Here is a 15,850-nt window from a genome sequence, read left to right as displayed (position 1 = left end):
CTGCGATAACGGCCACCATGGTGAGTCGTGGTGGGTGATGATGCTAACCCTTCCCACAATGCCCTTCTCTGCCCTCTCAGGTCTTCTTCGCCTCTGTCCGATCCGGAGGTAGCAGTCAAGTCTTTTTCATGACCCTCAACAGAAACTCCATGATGAACTGGTAAACTCACCAAACCCTCCATGTGCCCCCCCGCTCCCTCACCCCCACTGTCCCTGCGCTCCTGCGAACCCATCCATGTGGAGCAAACGAGGCCCACGTCAACATTGATGGACAGAGAGAAACCTGGCGTCAGAAGAATAAGCGATGGTTGGAAGGAACATCAAGGGCTCTCGGGGGGCAGGGGGGTACCAAAGTAAACGAGGCCCGCCCCCCCCCCACAATTGCCTACCACCACTTCCTGGAGATAAATGCAGCTGTTCGTGCTAAAGGCTGGACTTTATAGAGCCTGTCAGCGGGGAAGGGGATTTGTGATCTGCCCGCCCCCTCGCAGAGCAACACACGACCCGCTCCGTCTTTGATACAGCATCCATACAGTTCTTTTATTTCTTGTTGTATCATTTTGGTGAGACGTGCAGATGGTCTGTCCTCTTGGAAACAGGACAGGGTGGCCATGCTGCACCAGTGTCACTCAAAACATTGGTGTCCATGTTGACCCTCTAGAGGCTCGGGCTGCTTTGCTGTCCTACTGTCTGGAAGGGGACCTGGGCATTGACAAGCTGGGGGGAGAGGGGAGTCCATTGCGTTGTCCGGTCTCTTTGACAGAAATTTATGGAGCTGAAGGCTGTCTCTGGACATAGTCCAGTCTGTCACCATAAATACAGATTAGCCAGCTAACAGCAATAGAAACCAGGCTTTGGTGTTGGTGGGGTTCAGTCCTCTCGTACCAGTGAAGGTTGGTTCTGTTGCAGCAGACAACACTTTTAGGCCATTTGTGAACGCCTCCTGCCCCCCGGGTCGTGATCCCTGTCGATTTCTGTTTGACTGTAAATCTGCGTTCAGCCGTAGTCCAAGCAGTCGACCCGAAGCTGGTGAAAACAGAACACAAACTGTGACCGCTATCCCGTGATTTAAAGTTTTCCGTTTCCTTCTCTCTCTCTCTCTCTCTCTCTCTCTCTATCTATCTCTAAAACTCTCTCTTTCTCTGTTTCTTTCCAAGTGGCTGCTAGCATGGGCTGCCTGTGGGATTCTGGGATTTTACCGTAAAAAAGTAAGGAAAAAAAAAAAAAAACTGTGCGCGCTTCCCGTTATTGACCTACCTCGTTTCTTTTTCTAACCATTTAGTTGCATTTTTAAAAAAAAAAACAAAAAAAAAAACATGTAGACATGTACATAGAGGTTCACATCTGTACCCATGTCCGTTCAGCGATCCTGTTCCAGCGGTGTGTTGCACATGGTAAGAGATGCAGTTGGCCGAGTTATGACTGAGCCAGAGAGACGTAGTAGGTACTGAATGTGGAAGCTTTCTAGAAAAACCCTTTTCTTTTACCTATCCCCACAGGATAAAATACGGCGGATTTCGAGAACGTGGTATGGTGTGTTGAGTGCTTGAAATCCACCGTATGTTTTTAAACAGTGTGCACAACTGCTACGTATAGACATACAGGTGGCAGGAATTTGTAAGGATACTGAATGCTGCGTATATTCATTTTTAAACCTTACATTTTTAAACATGACATGCATTATGTACTGTCTGAAGGGCATCCAAAGGGAGAATTTGACAAAAGATGCAACGATAAATGGCCGTTGTTATCATTATCACTATTAGTATTATTTATTGCCATCATCATCAACCACGAAATCGTGAAATTTGTGTTTAAATGACTACTGAATGAGACTACTTTAGATGGGCAGTGTACGAAAGGCGAGTATCTTGGGGGGAAAATACATTCTTGCTTTTGTAAATACTTTTCCCAGCGTTTATTGCAGTTTCATACCTGCACACTCACGTATCATGTGAATATGAGCGTTGCACATCACAAAATGTTGTTCTTCACTCTGAATTTAATTGATACCTCCGCTGTTATCGACTTTAGCACAATCGCCGATAGGACAAAGGCCCAGAAATCAGCCCTGAACTAAGTGATATTTTGTACAGTTTAGTGTAAAAGTTCATTGTACAGTTGTCTTCAAGTGAAATTTGGGTTTCTTTGAACTTCTTTTAAAATTGACTATTTTTGTCTTACGATTTAGGCATTTATTTGCAAAATACATAGCATGATGTAAGGGAAGATAAAACTGACAACTTGATATTGATTTCATTCTCTTTTTTACATTTATTTGATCTCTAGGACAGTGCGTATTTGATTTGGATGTAATCTTTGTCGACTGAAATATTAACAGGGAACGATCATTTTTATACTGTTTCTGACCAATCACTGGTCATAAATGATTCTCCACCTGTTAGTCCATCGGAGCACGAATCGGCGGCTGACAAGCGGAGGGCGAGCCAAACGCCAAACTGAAGGTGATTAATTGAGTGACGATTGATCAATTATTAATTAGGTACAGTGCATCGTGGCAAACCACGTGACTTACGTGGGCGCCGTCTTGGAATTAATGACGTCACTGTAGGCTCCGCTTGTTCATCGCCAGTATTGCGTTAAGGATTACTCTAGACTTGCTGTACTTTTCCCTGGTTTAGCGGTTCCCTGTATTTTTAGGCTTTGACAAAATCAATGTAACTTTTTCCTCCACATATCGGTACATTTTATACAGGTATTCTGTTCTATAGCTTATTGGAATTCCTGGATGCGATGCACGGTTGAAATATGCATAAGAATGTCAAAATTACCTAAAGGTTGTGGTTCTGTCCGTTTTCGCAGATCTACCTTTAAAATGAGCCGCCTTTTCCATTTTTTTCTGTCATATCTGCATTTGGGGGAAAATGATTTGTTTAGGGAGAGATATGGTAAGCTTTTAGAGGTGTTTTATTTCTCCTGAATTTATTGTAATGTTTGCACAATATAAATATTTATATTTGAGGAAAGAGTAAATGATGACCTAATTGGGATATTGTTATGGGGAATGGGAGGACACTAATACTGAATCAAGCCTAAAACCGTTTTAGCAATAAAATATACCGGTGGTTTAGCTTTTTTAAATTCCTCTCCTTTTATTTGCCAGATTCTGGTGGGAACATTGTGTTAACTAGTAGAGAAACGGGGTTGTTTTGTACTAACACAGCTTTGTGGAGCTTGTTTGTGTGATGGATATGTACACTGGGAGGAGGGCGGGGGGGACACTTCTTCTGCTAGACTTCTCTCAGTTTTCACTTCCCAGAACTGTTACACATTGTGTTTATCAAATTATGAGCATTAGATTTGTCCTGTTTTTTAAGTCAATAAATCAATAAACAAGCAAATGAGCAAACAGTAGCCCTGCTTCCGTCTTTGTGGGTATCGGAGGACGATGTGAGATGACTCTCTTAGATTGTGTTTTTTTTCCATTAAGAAACCCTCTGCCATTCATGGCACCTGCTGACAGAGGAGTGTTTTTTCACGACCCATTTGCTAGCCTCAAAAAAGAGCCCATGTACAGGCCTGATAAGTGGTTTATCATGATATCCATACAAGCTTTTGGTCAGTGATCCCCAACCCCAGTGCTGATAAACCTCACTCACTGGTCCCAAAGCCCCTCAGAGATTCCCAGTTCACACACCAGAACAGATATTCTTTCAGTTACTGAAATGGATGGCCAGCAAGTGGCAGCACCTCTCAGGCATATAAGCCTCATGAATGGCAACCTGGCCTGGCAAACAACTTCCACATTTTAACTGTACTGCATTCTGCTGTAGCTTTTCTTTTAACAATAGTGATGCAAGTTTCCACTTGACCCTAAACAACCTCTCAATTCATGCATTTCCAGTGCTGATCAGAAGACAATTGGGTCAGTGCATTCCTCCTGTGACTGTGTGAAAAGGCCACTATCTATAGTGGATCATTGGTATGCTCTATACTGTTCTATAAAAATACAAACAAGTTCAAGTTTTAGGTGGTTGAATGTATTCAACTAAAAGGTTGACACAGCAGTGCTATGTGGAAAAAGCATTTGCACTTCTTGTAAAAGGAGGGTATTACAGCTTAGTACAGCAATATGGTCTGATCGTATAGACTTTTTGCTGAATTCATGGCAATATACATTAACAGGTGTACAAACTGACTGCATTATATTAATTGAACTACACCAATAGAGGAATGTATTATCTCCACAAAACCAACTCTCTTTACCTGTAAATATGCCAGTCCACCAAATACTCATATAACCACATGTTTTCAGACTACCAGAGGAACCTACTCAAATCTGTAAAAAAAAAAAAAAAAAAACACACCAGCACAGAGCAGGGGCGGGATTTCACTTGTTTAAAATAAATTACAAATATTGTCTCCTAAAAAGAATATACAATGTTAAATCAGGATGAACATTATTTTTCTCTCGTGTTTCACATGATCTTACTGATCAATATACATGCAGTTCAGCTCTTTGAAACTAAGTAAACTGTTAACTTGGCAATGTCTTATATTTTATAGCCTATGCAGAGACATCGTTTTCCGTACTGACGCAATGCTGGCCATGTGAGTGCAGTCAGAGCGCCAGTGAAACCGGAAACCGTGGGGCATCTGGGAAATGCTTCTGGAACTCCGCCCCTTGTGAGGGTGCCGCAGTAAAATTGGGCGCGCCTGCGCAGTCGCGTTCTTTTTTTGTTGGAAGGTAAGAGTCGCATGGCGCGTGCTTCTCTCCGCACCGCAGAAAAATAAATAAGTTTTTGCAGAAAATTCCTTGCTTCGAGCTCGTGCTGTGGCGTCGCGTTAACGCGTGTCTTGACGAAGCCGGGATTCAGGCCACGAGCGGTAAGAGGCTGTGCGTCGGGGTGCGGGTTTGCGTTTCTAGTAGCGTCCCGCTACACGCTATGCACTGCGCGAGACGGGCGCGAGGCCTTGGCCGCGCGCTCGCAGTGGACGCTCGCAACAGAAGCCGTCTGGCTTCATTTTACACACAAAACTGCTCCTTTAAAGCTTCCCGCCGGCTCAAAGTTCGGTTCCGCTGCACGTTGGGCTCCAGTCGGCGCAGTTCGGTCTATTAAGTCGGCGGCTATTTGGGAGAGCCCGGTTACGTTATCAGGCTCGTCTGGGTGATGGGGGTGGGGTGGAGAATACGAAGACTAAAAGCGGATCCGAGGCGCAGTGAGAGGGCCGTTACGGGACATGTTATCCATCCCGAATAGTTAGCAGAATAACTCCGCGGCCCAGATTGATTTTCCGCCAGGATACTGTCTGTTGGAGCTTCAGCCGCGGCTAGGCGTGTGGGGGCCTAGCACTTTATTTATCGTGGATAGCCATTGGACTGGAGGCGCTCCGGCTTGTGGTTCACAGTCGCCGATGGTTTGAAGTGATGCGGCCTGAAGGATGTTGTTGCTCTCTGGCCTACTTGGTTGTTTCATTGTTAGCTGCCGAGCTAAGATTCATTGTTCAGGGCGGCAGTGTAACCAAGCTGTGTAGCCGTGTTAACAATGCCGGAGGCCGGCCTGTCTGCGCACGTCGGCCCCCTTTCGCGGGTAATTGAAAATGTCGGCGGTTCGCGTGGCGTCGTAGCTTCGGGGCACCGTGAGGATGTAGGATAGCGGCGGCGGCGGCTGGAGGCGCAGGCTACATCTTCCGCTTCCCGATGACACCGTAGGCCAGACGGGGACACGTGGACAGGGCGTGGGGCGGCCGTGGCGCGCTGTCTCCGCCAGTGGCTATCGATACGGTTCACTGGTATAAAACTATATGAAAGGCAGTCGCATCTAAAATAAAGTTTTCCGCCTGGCCAGGCAGGCCTGGGGTTCCCATGTCGCATTTGAAACATGTTCCGTTTCGCTGACGCAACGGAGGTGCCGTCTGGGGTCTGAAAGCGTGCTGCTGTTTTCCGTGCAGCGCCTCTTCATTGAGCGCCGGCGACTTTATTTCACTATGTCGGTGGATCGCAGCAGCTTTCCTTGAACTCGCGGACTTAAGCAAGTCGCCGCACTGCGCCTTTACTTCGCGGTGCTGTTGCTTTACCGCCCTCTCCTTCTTACCCCGCAGCTCCCTCTACATTCGACCCCCGCCACCATGGCAGACCCAGATATCGATTTCACCAGCGGCGATGCAGGGGCCTCTGCCACCTTTCCCATGCAGTGCAGCGCGCTGCGTAAGAACGGCTATGTGGTTCTGAAGGGGCGCCCCTGCAAAATCGTGGAGATGTCCACCTCCAAGACCGGCAAGCACGGGCACGCTAAGGTACGGACGGGTGGGGGGCTCTTTTGGGGTGGGACATTTTATAATGGCTTTGCTGTTTAATGCTTGGTAAATCTAGGGCTTTGATAATGTGACTGTCATGTGATTGATCCTGCAGGTTCACATGGTCGGGATTGATATCTTCACTGGTAAGAAGTATGAAGATATCTGCCCCTCTACCCATAACATGGATGTCCCCAACATCAAGAGAAATGACTTCCAGGTGATTTGACTGACTTGTTTTGAGGTCCTGCTGCCTTAACCATTAGGTGCTGTGCAGATTTCTGGCCTTGTTATTGGATCTGTCCTGTAGGTATTTGAGAAGTTGGTAGATGTTTACCGGTGGATAATTGGTTGTAATGAAGGCTGGCGTTCTTATGAAAGCTTCGGTGCATAAATCAGGCTTACACCGTGAACGCTGCCCCAGCATGCCCTGGCCGTTCTCTGTCCTGTGCCAGTTCGGAGGACTGCTTTAGGGTGCTGCAACTTATTGAAAGTTAACACCCCTTTAAATGTGTGCATCTGCTTCAGTTCTCAGCGAGGTGGCTTGAAATTAAAGCTGCCTTGCCTTGGAAGGTGCATATCATAATACTGTATGGGGAATGAACCTTTCTTTGCTGAATTTTGTTTAAAACACGGCAGGAATGGCCCATTTCACCAGCCGATTTGAGCCCATTCACTTTGGCTTTAAAACCGGTCATAACTTTAAGCTGATAAGGATGGGAGTTCATTGGTTGTGTTGGTGAGTGATGTTTCCCTTTGGCCAATAACTACATGAGTAAAGGGTTCTGGGGACATGGAGTTGATATTCAGGTCATAAATCTAGGGTCCCCTTGCTTAAACTGGCTGGCCGATAAAGTAGTTAATTTAACTGAAATGTTACAACTGGCCATCTCAAACCTGCTTTATTGATTTGCTTCATAATTTCTAGACTTCGGGGAAGACAAGGCCAGATAAGCCATTTACAGTAGAAGTTCCAGGTGCCCTTGTCAACTGGTGAATAGTCAGGGCTCCTACTGCAGTGAAATGGTCTTAATTTCAACCGGTTCGAATCAGTTTACAGGTTTAGTTTATCGGTTGGAAGACCTGGTTGACAAGCTAAGTTGGTGATATTTGGTTGTTAGTGCTATAGCTTGAATTCGTAATCCAAATGGTTTGATTAGCCATCAGAATGCTGTATTACGGCTGCTTCTAGCTTCAGTGTGGAGGCTTAGATTTGTGGTGCCGGGGCATTTATGCTTTGGTTCAGTCCGTGCATCGGCACAAACTTTCCGGGTAGTGACCCTCGTCTGTGCCATGGGGCCGTTGTACTTTTGCATGTATCTACAGATTGTGTCCTGTGAATTAGGCTGAGGATTGTAGTGGGGCTGTAATGTTTGGTGCATTCTCCCCATTAGCTGATTGGCATCACCGACGGGTTCCTCTCCCTGCTGATGGACAACGGTGACGTTCGTGAGGACCTGAGGATTCCCGAGGGTGACCTGGGCAAGGAGATTGAGGGCAAGTATGAAGCTGGAGAGGAGATACTGGTAAGTGGATTTGGCCATGCTTCGCCGTGCATCAAAACCTGACATCTGTGCGTCGCGCAAGCAGTGGGAGCGGCTGAGCCTCGAACCCATCTTAATTGCTTTGTCATGACTGTCAGCACCAATGTCTACTTAGATGGTAAATATTGTGATTTTGATTCTTTATGCCTGAACTCCTGTGACATGTTTATAGTGATGGCATACTGCTAGCATTGTGTTGGGGAGTGTAAGTGGGTGCCACATTTAAGCAACCTTGTGAATTATTCTAGAGTCATAACCTGCATTATGACTTGTGGAACGTTGACTTGTTAATCCTCCTGACTCGTGGCTTGGTCTGCCTGTTTATACAACTAAACATTCTGATGCGTTGACCTGTTTCACTGCTGACGTTTAGGTCCTTGCCTTTTAAAGTTGTTCTGTATCTTTCCATGGGGAATTAAAGCTGGTCTCTGCTGATTAGCTGGTTAACAGGTGAAGTGTGGAATTGTGGCCTCTTAATCAGCAATTATGGGGCACAAGCGTGAATATCACTTCAGGAGGTGTGATGTCGTCCTTTTCTGTCTCCCTTTCTACTAGGTCTCTGTGCTCTCTGCCATGGGGGAGGAGTGTGCGGTTGCCATCAAATCCATGACCAGCAAATAGGAAGAGAAGAGACTGGATGTTCAGGCTGAGACCTTATACCACAACTCCTTCATTTTGGCTCTAATTCTCACCAAAGCTATGGCCTTCAAACAACCTCAAGTTTCTGTTCTGGTTTTTCATTTTGTCCCCCCCTCCCAACCCAAAAAACATGCTGGACTTCTTGCAACTTGTCCCCCCAGTCCAATTTGGCATCCTGCCTGATCAGAGGTTTTCAGTTTTAAATTGCATTCCTTGCCTTTTAATTTTGCCTTTAAGATGTCAGTCTTGCCACCTACATTCCTGAATGTTAAGGTTAATAACGGGATCCAATTTTGTAAGTTTTTTTTTTTATTATTATTACTTAGGTTGAATAGTGCAGCATTTATGCCTTTCTGGGGGAAAAATGCATTTTGAGTTGAGAGGGAGGGGGGAATTAACTGACATTTAACTCCTTTAATTTTATTCCTACCTTGTGTGAAGGGGGGGGCTTGCTTTCCCAGCCTTGCCAGTGTTGACCACAGATTGCTTACAAAACGTTCGCCCCGAGTCCCAGGCCACCCTCGCAGAATGTTGGCTAACTGGAGTTGGCACTTAAAAGATTTGGGTGGAAACAAATATTTTTGCCCGCTCAGAAACAAACTTCTAAATGACTTTTTTTTTTTTTTTTTTAACCAAGACAGACATGGATGGCCAGCACGGCTATCCCTGGTAAACCTGATAAGCGTCAAAGCCTGTACGTGTCTCGGCTGGGGAGGCTCTTTTCGAATGTTTTGCTGGCGCCTTATGTCGTGCTTTGGAAGGGACGCGGTTGGCGGGAGGTGGGGGTGTTGGATTTTTGGTTCCCCCAACTCAAGGCCTTTTGTCACCAGACTGGAGATAGCAAAATAAAAAATGAATAGAGAAATTTCCCAGTTGGTTCCTTTTATTGTATTTAACATACAGTGATATTAAAATCAGTGAAGATCTCCCCAGTGTATCTGTTTCTGAATGTTGATTGGTTGTTGCCCTTCCTTTGCTGGATCATGTCTTGAAGCTCATTTAAGTGATTTTAAGAGGCAGTGGTCCTCATATCCTAAGTGTCATTCTGTGGGCATGGGAGTTGACTGCTTGATGTTATGGTGCCTTCCATTTTCTATTAGAGCAGTGACTTTTTTTTTTTTTGTACGAGTACACAAGCATTAGCGGTCCATCACGTTTTCAGAAATGGTTCAAATGACCTGCAATTGGGGGCCTGAAAGGCCCGGGGGGAGGATTCTGTCTCACCTTCAGGGTAATCCTACCCCCTGTGTTTCAGAGCCTTAATCGGTACAGAAATGTTTAAGGAAGCATATGACTTGCGTGTATGAATGTCCGCAGAACCGAACCTCTGACTCAGGTTTCTGGGGTGCTTTTTTTTTTTTTCCCTTCCTTGGACACCATGGTCTGTTGCCCCATCCTAGGCAAGTAACATGCATCAGTATTACTTTTTGTAATTGTGTTTAATTAAAGTTGCCTACTTAAATATAGAATGAGCTTTGTTTCTCCAGTCCCTGTCCTGTAACTAGGCCCTTGAAGCCAGTATGTTATGAGAAGATTTCCCTTCAGACTTAGTGTTTGGGTACTCTTGGGTAGTGCAGATTAGCACTTGGTTCTGTAGTCTTCTGTCAGACCATGCTGATCTGATTCACCAGGGGTCGATTATCTTGTTTTCATGTCCTGGTTAATCTCTACTGCCTTACATTTTGTGTACAATCCTTTCTTGCTTTATTTGAGGGCCTGTCTGGTTCTCTCCACTGGGAGAAGCTTGGTATGTTCACCCATGACACTGCAGTATTGGATTCTCTAAACTAGTGTTTCCCCACCTGGTTTGCAGGGACCCTGAGACAGTCCTTGTTTTTGCACCCTCCTTCCTCCCCAAATCCCAGACTGGTTCTGAATATTGCATGCTTTTTTCCCCGGTTGCCATGTGCCTGCAACCCAGAAACCCAGGCATGCAGGAGCCATTTGTGGCAGATGCCTTGGCGTGTTTGGCTTTATGCCTCTTGAAGCTTGACCTCAGCAGTGAAGCATGCGGGACAAACAAGTGCTGCAGTTCTATATTTACGAAATGGTTCCTGTCATTAATAGGCATCTTAGCATTGCCTATTCTGAAGGGAAAGTGTGTAGTTACTCAGCATACTGTTCCTTTATCTTCGAACCCTTGATCTATGCGGACATGATGCTTTTGTTCCTTAGTGATGTTTAGACCCTTGTGCTGTTGTGTGCATATCTAGCTATATTCTGTTTGTGTCAAGTTGATGTAACGAGAGGTTTGGTACAGGTCTGTGGTCATGGTAGAAATCAGCGGAGTGTTAAGGTAATGGCTGGCGTTTGCTCAAGTCCAGGGCTTTCTGCCACTACATTCGAGCTATTTGCTCGGCCCAAAGCCTGCCTTTGAAACTGAAGATGATCCAACTAATGGATGGACGCCTGTGCTCTTAAGTAATGGAGGGTATGATTTGCCTTTGACTGAACTGTTGTGTGGTGGTCTTGGGTGGGGTGTGCCAATCTGCTGTGGTTGGTTGTAGTTCTACTTAAACTTGTTTGCTACCTCAGAACAAATGGGGTTTAAAAAGCATGAGAAGTTACTTGGCAATAAAGTTTCAACGGTTAATTTAGCCTGTGCACAGCCTGTGTTCCTTGGTACTTAATTGACACGTTTTTCAATGAATAAAACATTTTTTGGGTGGGGAGACTAGTGGAATGGGACCTATGAGTAAACAACTTCACCCAGGGAGTTCATACAGCCCTGACAGCAGTTCTGTGACAATGATGGCTGAATCAGCTGCTAAATGTCTGGGCTGGCCTGTCTTCTGAGGCTGGCTGTACCCCTCTCTATGCACAGTTAATCTTTCTCTAGGTTTCCACCAGATTTTAAATTGTCTTAATGCTCTGCAGTGCACTGGACATGTGCTGGGAGTTGATCTTGGATCCACAGGCTCTGGTGGTAAGGTGAGTGGTGGTTGAGGGTAAAGCTGGAGATGAAGCTTGTGTTCAGTGCAGCACCATTCTGACCAAATGTACAATGGTGGCACCAGCTGTGTGAAGCTGGTATTCTCTCTAAATGGTGTTTAATAGCTCAGCATTTGTTGCCATTTCCTGAAATGCTCCCTCAGGCTGCATTATGCTCTGATAGCATGAGAACACGCTACCAAGGTTAGTGCCAACAGAGAGAGTGAGTCCACTTAGAGAATGAGTCATGCTGCCCTGGAGAGTGACTGGTCACCATTTTGCAGTTGCCCTTCACTGCCATAGCCGTACTACTGCTCTGCCAGCATAGGCTGTGGTGTGCAGAAGCCAGAATGAGAGATGCTGAGTGGGGGAAATCCCGCTGTGACTATCCACAGCTAGACATGCAGTGATGTGCATGGATATGGAGCTGAGGGGAGGTTAAAATACGTTGGGTAAATGTGTGCGTTGTATCGTTCCAGGTTGCTTTCAGAATTGTGACTTTTCTAATGCAGAGCGGAAGTCGCACGCTGGTGGTCGCGGTCTCTGTGACGTCGCTCTTTTGGGCTTTCGGGCGTGTCTCGTATGCGAATATCCACGGAAACGTCGACGTGTAGAACGCGGTGACGTTTGTGGCGTATGCGTACGTCATGCTGAGGAGAGCGGGGAGGGTAAAGCTATACCAACCATGTAAAGTTAGGCGAGTGGTACATAGGCCAGTTTGCTTTCGATTTCTGTTTATAGAAATATAAACGGCAGGCAGCTTATAGTAGGATTTAATTAAACACCTGAATCAGACACCTAGATAAGATTGATAAAGGATTCACTTGCGTGTTACCGACCAACAAGCTACCAAAGAAATTCACGTGGTCCCACTCGCTCGTCAGCGTTTCCTTTGTTGATACAAAGCAATTCAAAGCTCCCTTTGCTAACCAACCTCATTAATATATTCACTGTTATCACTTTTATCAAAGATCTGAAACGGTGTCTTAAAAGAGAGATTTGTAATGACGCTGATTGCTTGAGTGGCTAGTTTATGATATCCTAGCATCTGAATTTAACGTTCTACCTTAACTTCTACTTTTATGGTCTCGCTATTTCTGTCTCGAACAGATTTTGTATAAATATCATGCCACCAATCCGTCCTGGCGTAAATAAATTAGATAGCCTGACACATAAAGAATGTTTACTACACGAGTAACGAAATATCTGTTTTCCTAATGTAGCTCGTGCGACATCCCCTTTTTTGTTGTGGATTATGAGAAATGAAAGCCCTTTCCTCTCTAAGTAGATGCATTATTCCCTGTGCTATAACCCTGCCTCTGTAATTCACAGTCCTTATTGGCCAAAGTTACATGCTAATTGCCCCGAGTTCTCATTTGTCCGAAAATGCCTAATTATCTATAGATGTATTACCATTTTAGCGGGACTCTTGGAAAACTGAGTCAGACCACCAAGTCAATACATTGACCCAAAGAAGTGCTTCATCTTGTCAAGAAGGAAAACAAACATTTCACAAGATGCATGAATAAACAGGTTTGTGAAACAGGGAATTTTCAAGGGTAGTTAGAATTCTCTACATGTGATGTCCTTTGCATGGAGAATATCATCCTTCAGTGGCATAAAATGTTGGAAAAAATTAATTTACTGAAATCCATATGTACTTCATGATGTTCCTGAAATAAATTCAAGCATCTGCTTTAATGTTCATTGGCTGCTCCAAACACACATCTTGGAGATGTTTGCATATCAATGGACACCAGTGACTGCATATGCATCTCAGAGAGTCTCACTAGCCAGGATACTCCTCTGATGTACCACTGCATTGTCCCCACTCAGGTGACACGATGGCATTTCAGGACGTAATCAACGTGGAAGGCTGTGGCTCTATTCCTGACGGCCAGCCTGCTGTGAGCCTTTGTCCTGCCTTAGGATACGTTCTGGCAATTTCTCTCCAGTCGTTTTCAGTTGAATTCCTGGGGGTGGGGGTGGGCAGATGGGGATCCACAGAGGTGTGCATTGAAATGTTTATTTGACTTTCAAGCCACAAGTTAAATGGCTGATTTGAGAAAGTAGGAATAGAAGTATAATTTATCTTAAAAACAGGGACATGGGTTGATGTCATGGTGATATACAAGCTTGTTAGTGGCCCGTTTCTTTTTCAGGAATCTCAATCCATTCTTTCTTGATCAGTCACCTGACCTGGGTCAAAGACCTTCAAAAATACAATCGGCCAATCACAGTACAGGGAGCTGCAGACTCCACCCACTGTCAGCTTGGACAGTTGTGAGGGTGGAGTGTTGGATAAATATCAGCTTCGGCTCTCTGTCAGCCAGTGCTGGGCTCATGTGGCTATCATTCACCTCAGGTGACTCTTCCCAAGCTGATTAAGAAGACAAAAGACGGCGACAGGAACAGGAAGATGGCCGGAGACTGTAGCCACACACAATGTTCTCCGTGGTCCCAGCCAGAGAGGAGGAGGGTCAGGGAGCGCTTCCGGGCCGCCCTGGCTGGCCTCCTTGAGCTGGAGGTTCTGAGATCCAAACACAAGAAGATGGTGGAGGCCATACTGAAGGACGGCAGCCCAGATCCCCAAAGCTCAGAAAAAAGGTTCCACCTTCAGCCACCAGGTGGTGCCTTCTTAGGGAAAGATGGCTTCCGGGTGCCTGGTGGCAGCGGTGGGCTCGGGTTTGCACGCAGCCTCTCCCAGGACGACATTGGTCACCTCCAGACAGCCAGACAGCCCAGGACACAGCTCAGTCGCTCTACGGAAAACCTGCTGCTTCATTACAGCCACATTGACAACGGTGTCTTCCACCTGGCACTGGCTGACTCTGGCTCACGGGCCAGCTCCGGCTTCTATGAGGATTACGAGGACAGCCAGGTCTGCGTTGGGGTGTCCACCCTGTCCGGGTCACGTGCCTCTTTGGTGGGATCTGGTGTTGTGACATCCCCCGAACTGGACACAGAGGCTATCCCCTCTTGGAGGCTCCAGTGTGTCGCCAGCCTCTGCCCTGAGTCGCACTGGCAGGATGTACGCCACATGCTGCAGCCACAGCTGCTTCTAGAGCCCAGGTACAGAGTGGACCTGAGGACAGGCCGGAGTAATGAGGTATACCGGTACCCCAGCCCGCTGCATGCAGTCGCCCTTCAGAGCCCCCTCTATGGCCTGGACTTCAGCCAGACCACACCGGATCAGGAGGATCATCCCGGACGCAACATGAAATATCTCTCTCTGCCGACCTGTTTGTCCACCCCCCTCAAAACCACTGGTCAGACCTCGAGTGCGGTCTCGGATCAGCGTCGCTTACAAGAACTGATCCTTAGTCGGGCTTGGGGATATCATCGTCGAGACTCCACTGCCACCTTGAGGAATTGCAAGAAGTCCATTTCACTACTGCCTGGCCTGGCCATGCCTACACTTGCAGGTTTTGCCTGCAGGAGAGCTGATATGGGCCAGTCTTGGAGCATTCATTCTGAAGGTCAGGCAGGCCCTTGGAGACTTCCTTACAAGGTCTTCTCCAGGGTCTTCAGCAGACGGGTGGGCCCTTCCGAACACACGAATGGGGAGTTCCGCAGGAAAGTGGGCACTCTGACCACGTTGAAGGGGAGGTGCGCGTCGCTCTCGGACTTTTCCTGTCTTGGCGTTCAGGGCACTCAGCTATGGCAGTCGTGGAGGGACACAAGGCGGGAGCCGCGTCGTTATGGTCAGGCTTTCACCTGCGATTCTTTACCCCCTGGGCTCTGTGGATCAGATATATTACGTGTTTTGAGTAAGAGAAACACGTCTGTGAGCTACGACCCGTAAAAGATATTAACAATTCTGCGAAGAACAGAGCTGGGTATGAAATTATCGCGTAGTTTTAAGAAGGGTAGCTATTTCTATATTTTTGAGCTGTCGTTACCGGTCAATTTTGTACTTTTCTCATGAATAACGACGGGGCGCGGAACTAACTATAATACAAAACTACACATTCTAGGTAATAAAGTCAATATCTTAATTTAGTAAAGTAAGTGTGATTTATGCAGCTAATGTGTGTCGTTCTCAATAATCACCGCCCGTTAGTGTTGAATTTTTTGTCTTAAAACTACGTGGAAACAACACTTCACTTACACCCATTTGCAAGCGCTGTTGTATTGTTTTGACATAGTGTTTGCTTTATTTATTTCGGTAATGTATAAAGCAAATAAAGGAAAATGCTTCTGAAACATACCGTCCGACTGACCATTATGTACACATTAGTTTGTATCCCGTGTTCAGGTTTACTTTACTGCCTATTGTCAAGTTATCTACTATTGATCTACTATGGGTACCGATATCCAGAGCCTTTCTCAATATGTGCATTTAGTTCTTGCTTAGGTTGCTTGCCATTTAAGCACCCGGCCAGTTCTATAATGGCGCTGTTTGAAATGCAATTTAATGATTGAAAAGTGTAAAATAAACTGGACGCGGGGCCCCGGGACACTGGCGTCTACCCCCC

General features: G+C 46.1%; 3 protein-coding genes across 10 annotated transcripts in view; all 3 read left to right on the top strand.

Moving 5' to 3' along the window:
* LOC111853448 (TRAF2 and NCK-interacting protein kinase-like) overlaps positions 1-3,375 on the top strand; it is a 41,636-nt gene extending 38,261 nt beyond the window's left edge. For all 5 annotated transcript variants that reach the window (XM_072711439.1, XM_072711440.1, XM_072711437.1 and 2 more), the window contains one exon: positions 81-3,375. In XM_072711439.1, coding sequence (XP_072567540.1) covers positions 81-164 — 84 coding nt within the window. In that variant the 3' untranslated portion in view covers positions 165-3,375. The remainder of the gene's footprint in view (positions 1-80) is intronic.
* Positions 3,376-4,631: 1,256 nt separating this feature from the next.
* eif5a (eukaryotic translation initiation factor 5A) lies at positions 4,632-9,368 on the top strand. 2 transcript variants are annotated; one of them, XM_023830377.2, is made up of 5 exons: positions 4,632-4,708; positions 6,064-6,258; positions 6,374-6,478; positions 7,653-7,784; positions 8,358-9,368. In XM_023830377.2, the coding sequence occupies exons 2-5, from the start codon at positions 6,091-6,093 to the stop codon at positions 8,421-8,423; spliced, it is 471 nt and encodes a 156-aa protein (XP_023686145.1). In that variant the 5' UTR covers positions 4,632-4,708; positions 6,064-6,090; the 3' UTR covers positions 8,424-9,368. The 2 variants fall into 2 exon arrangements, with proteins under 2 accessions (XP_023686145.1, XP_023686144.1); XM_023830376.2 differs by having other exon boundaries at positions 4,708-4,848.
* Positions 9,369-9,509: 141 nt separating this feature from the next.
* Positions 9,510-15,597, top strand: LOC111853461 (dapper homolog 1-like). Of its 3 annotated transcripts, none has more exons than XM_023830372.2 (3): positions 9,510-12,905; positions 13,209-13,279; positions 13,738-15,597. In XM_023830372.2, exons 2-3 carry the CDS (start codon positions 13,217-13,219, stop codon positions 15,175-15,177), a joined length of 1,503 nt encoding a protein of 500 aa, XP_023686140.2. In that variant the 5' UTR covers positions 9,510-12,905; positions 13,209-13,216; the 3' UTR covers positions 15,178-15,597. The 3 variants fall into 3 exon arrangements, with proteins under 3 accessions (XP_023686140.2, XP_023686142.2, XP_023686141.2); XM_023830374.2 differs by having other exon boundaries at positions 13,535-15,597; XM_023830373.2 differs by lacking the exon at positions 13,209-13,279.
* The last annotated feature ends 253 nt before the right edge of the window (positions 15,598-15,850 follow it).

This window comes from Paramormyrops kingsleyae, chromosome 4 (genome assembly GCF_048594095.1).
Source record: "Paramormyrops kingsleyae isolate MSU_618 chromosome 4, PKINGS_0.4, whole genome shotgun sequence".
NCBI classification, from domain to species: Eukaryota; Metazoa; Chordata; class Actinopteri; order Osteoglossiformes; family Mormyridae; genus Paramormyrops; species Paramormyrops kingsleyae.
Note: the sequence above shows the minus strand (reverse complement) of the source record. Positions and strands in the feature narration are given on the sequence as shown.

Coding starts and splice junctions, on each gene's coding strand:
- eif5a (XM_023830377.2), top strand. CDS start 6,091: ATGGCAGACCCAGATATCGATTTCACCAGCGGCGATGCAGGGGCCTCT. Junction 6,479..7,652: donor TCAAGAGAAATGACTTCCAG/GTGATTTGACTG, acceptor TCTCCCCATTAG/CTGATTGGCATCACCGACGG. Junction 7,785..8,357: donor AAGCTGGAGAGGAGATACTG/GTAAGTGGATTT, acceptor CCTTTCTACTAG/GTCTCTGTGCTCTCTGCCAT.
- LOC111853461 (XM_023830372.2), top strand. CDS start 13,217: ATGGCATTTCAGGACGTAATCAACGTGGAAGGCTGTGGCTCTATTCCT. Junction 13,280..13,737: donor TTCCTGACGGCCAGCCTGCT/GTGAGCCTTTGT, acceptor CATTCACCTCAG/GTGACTCTTCCCAAGCTGAT.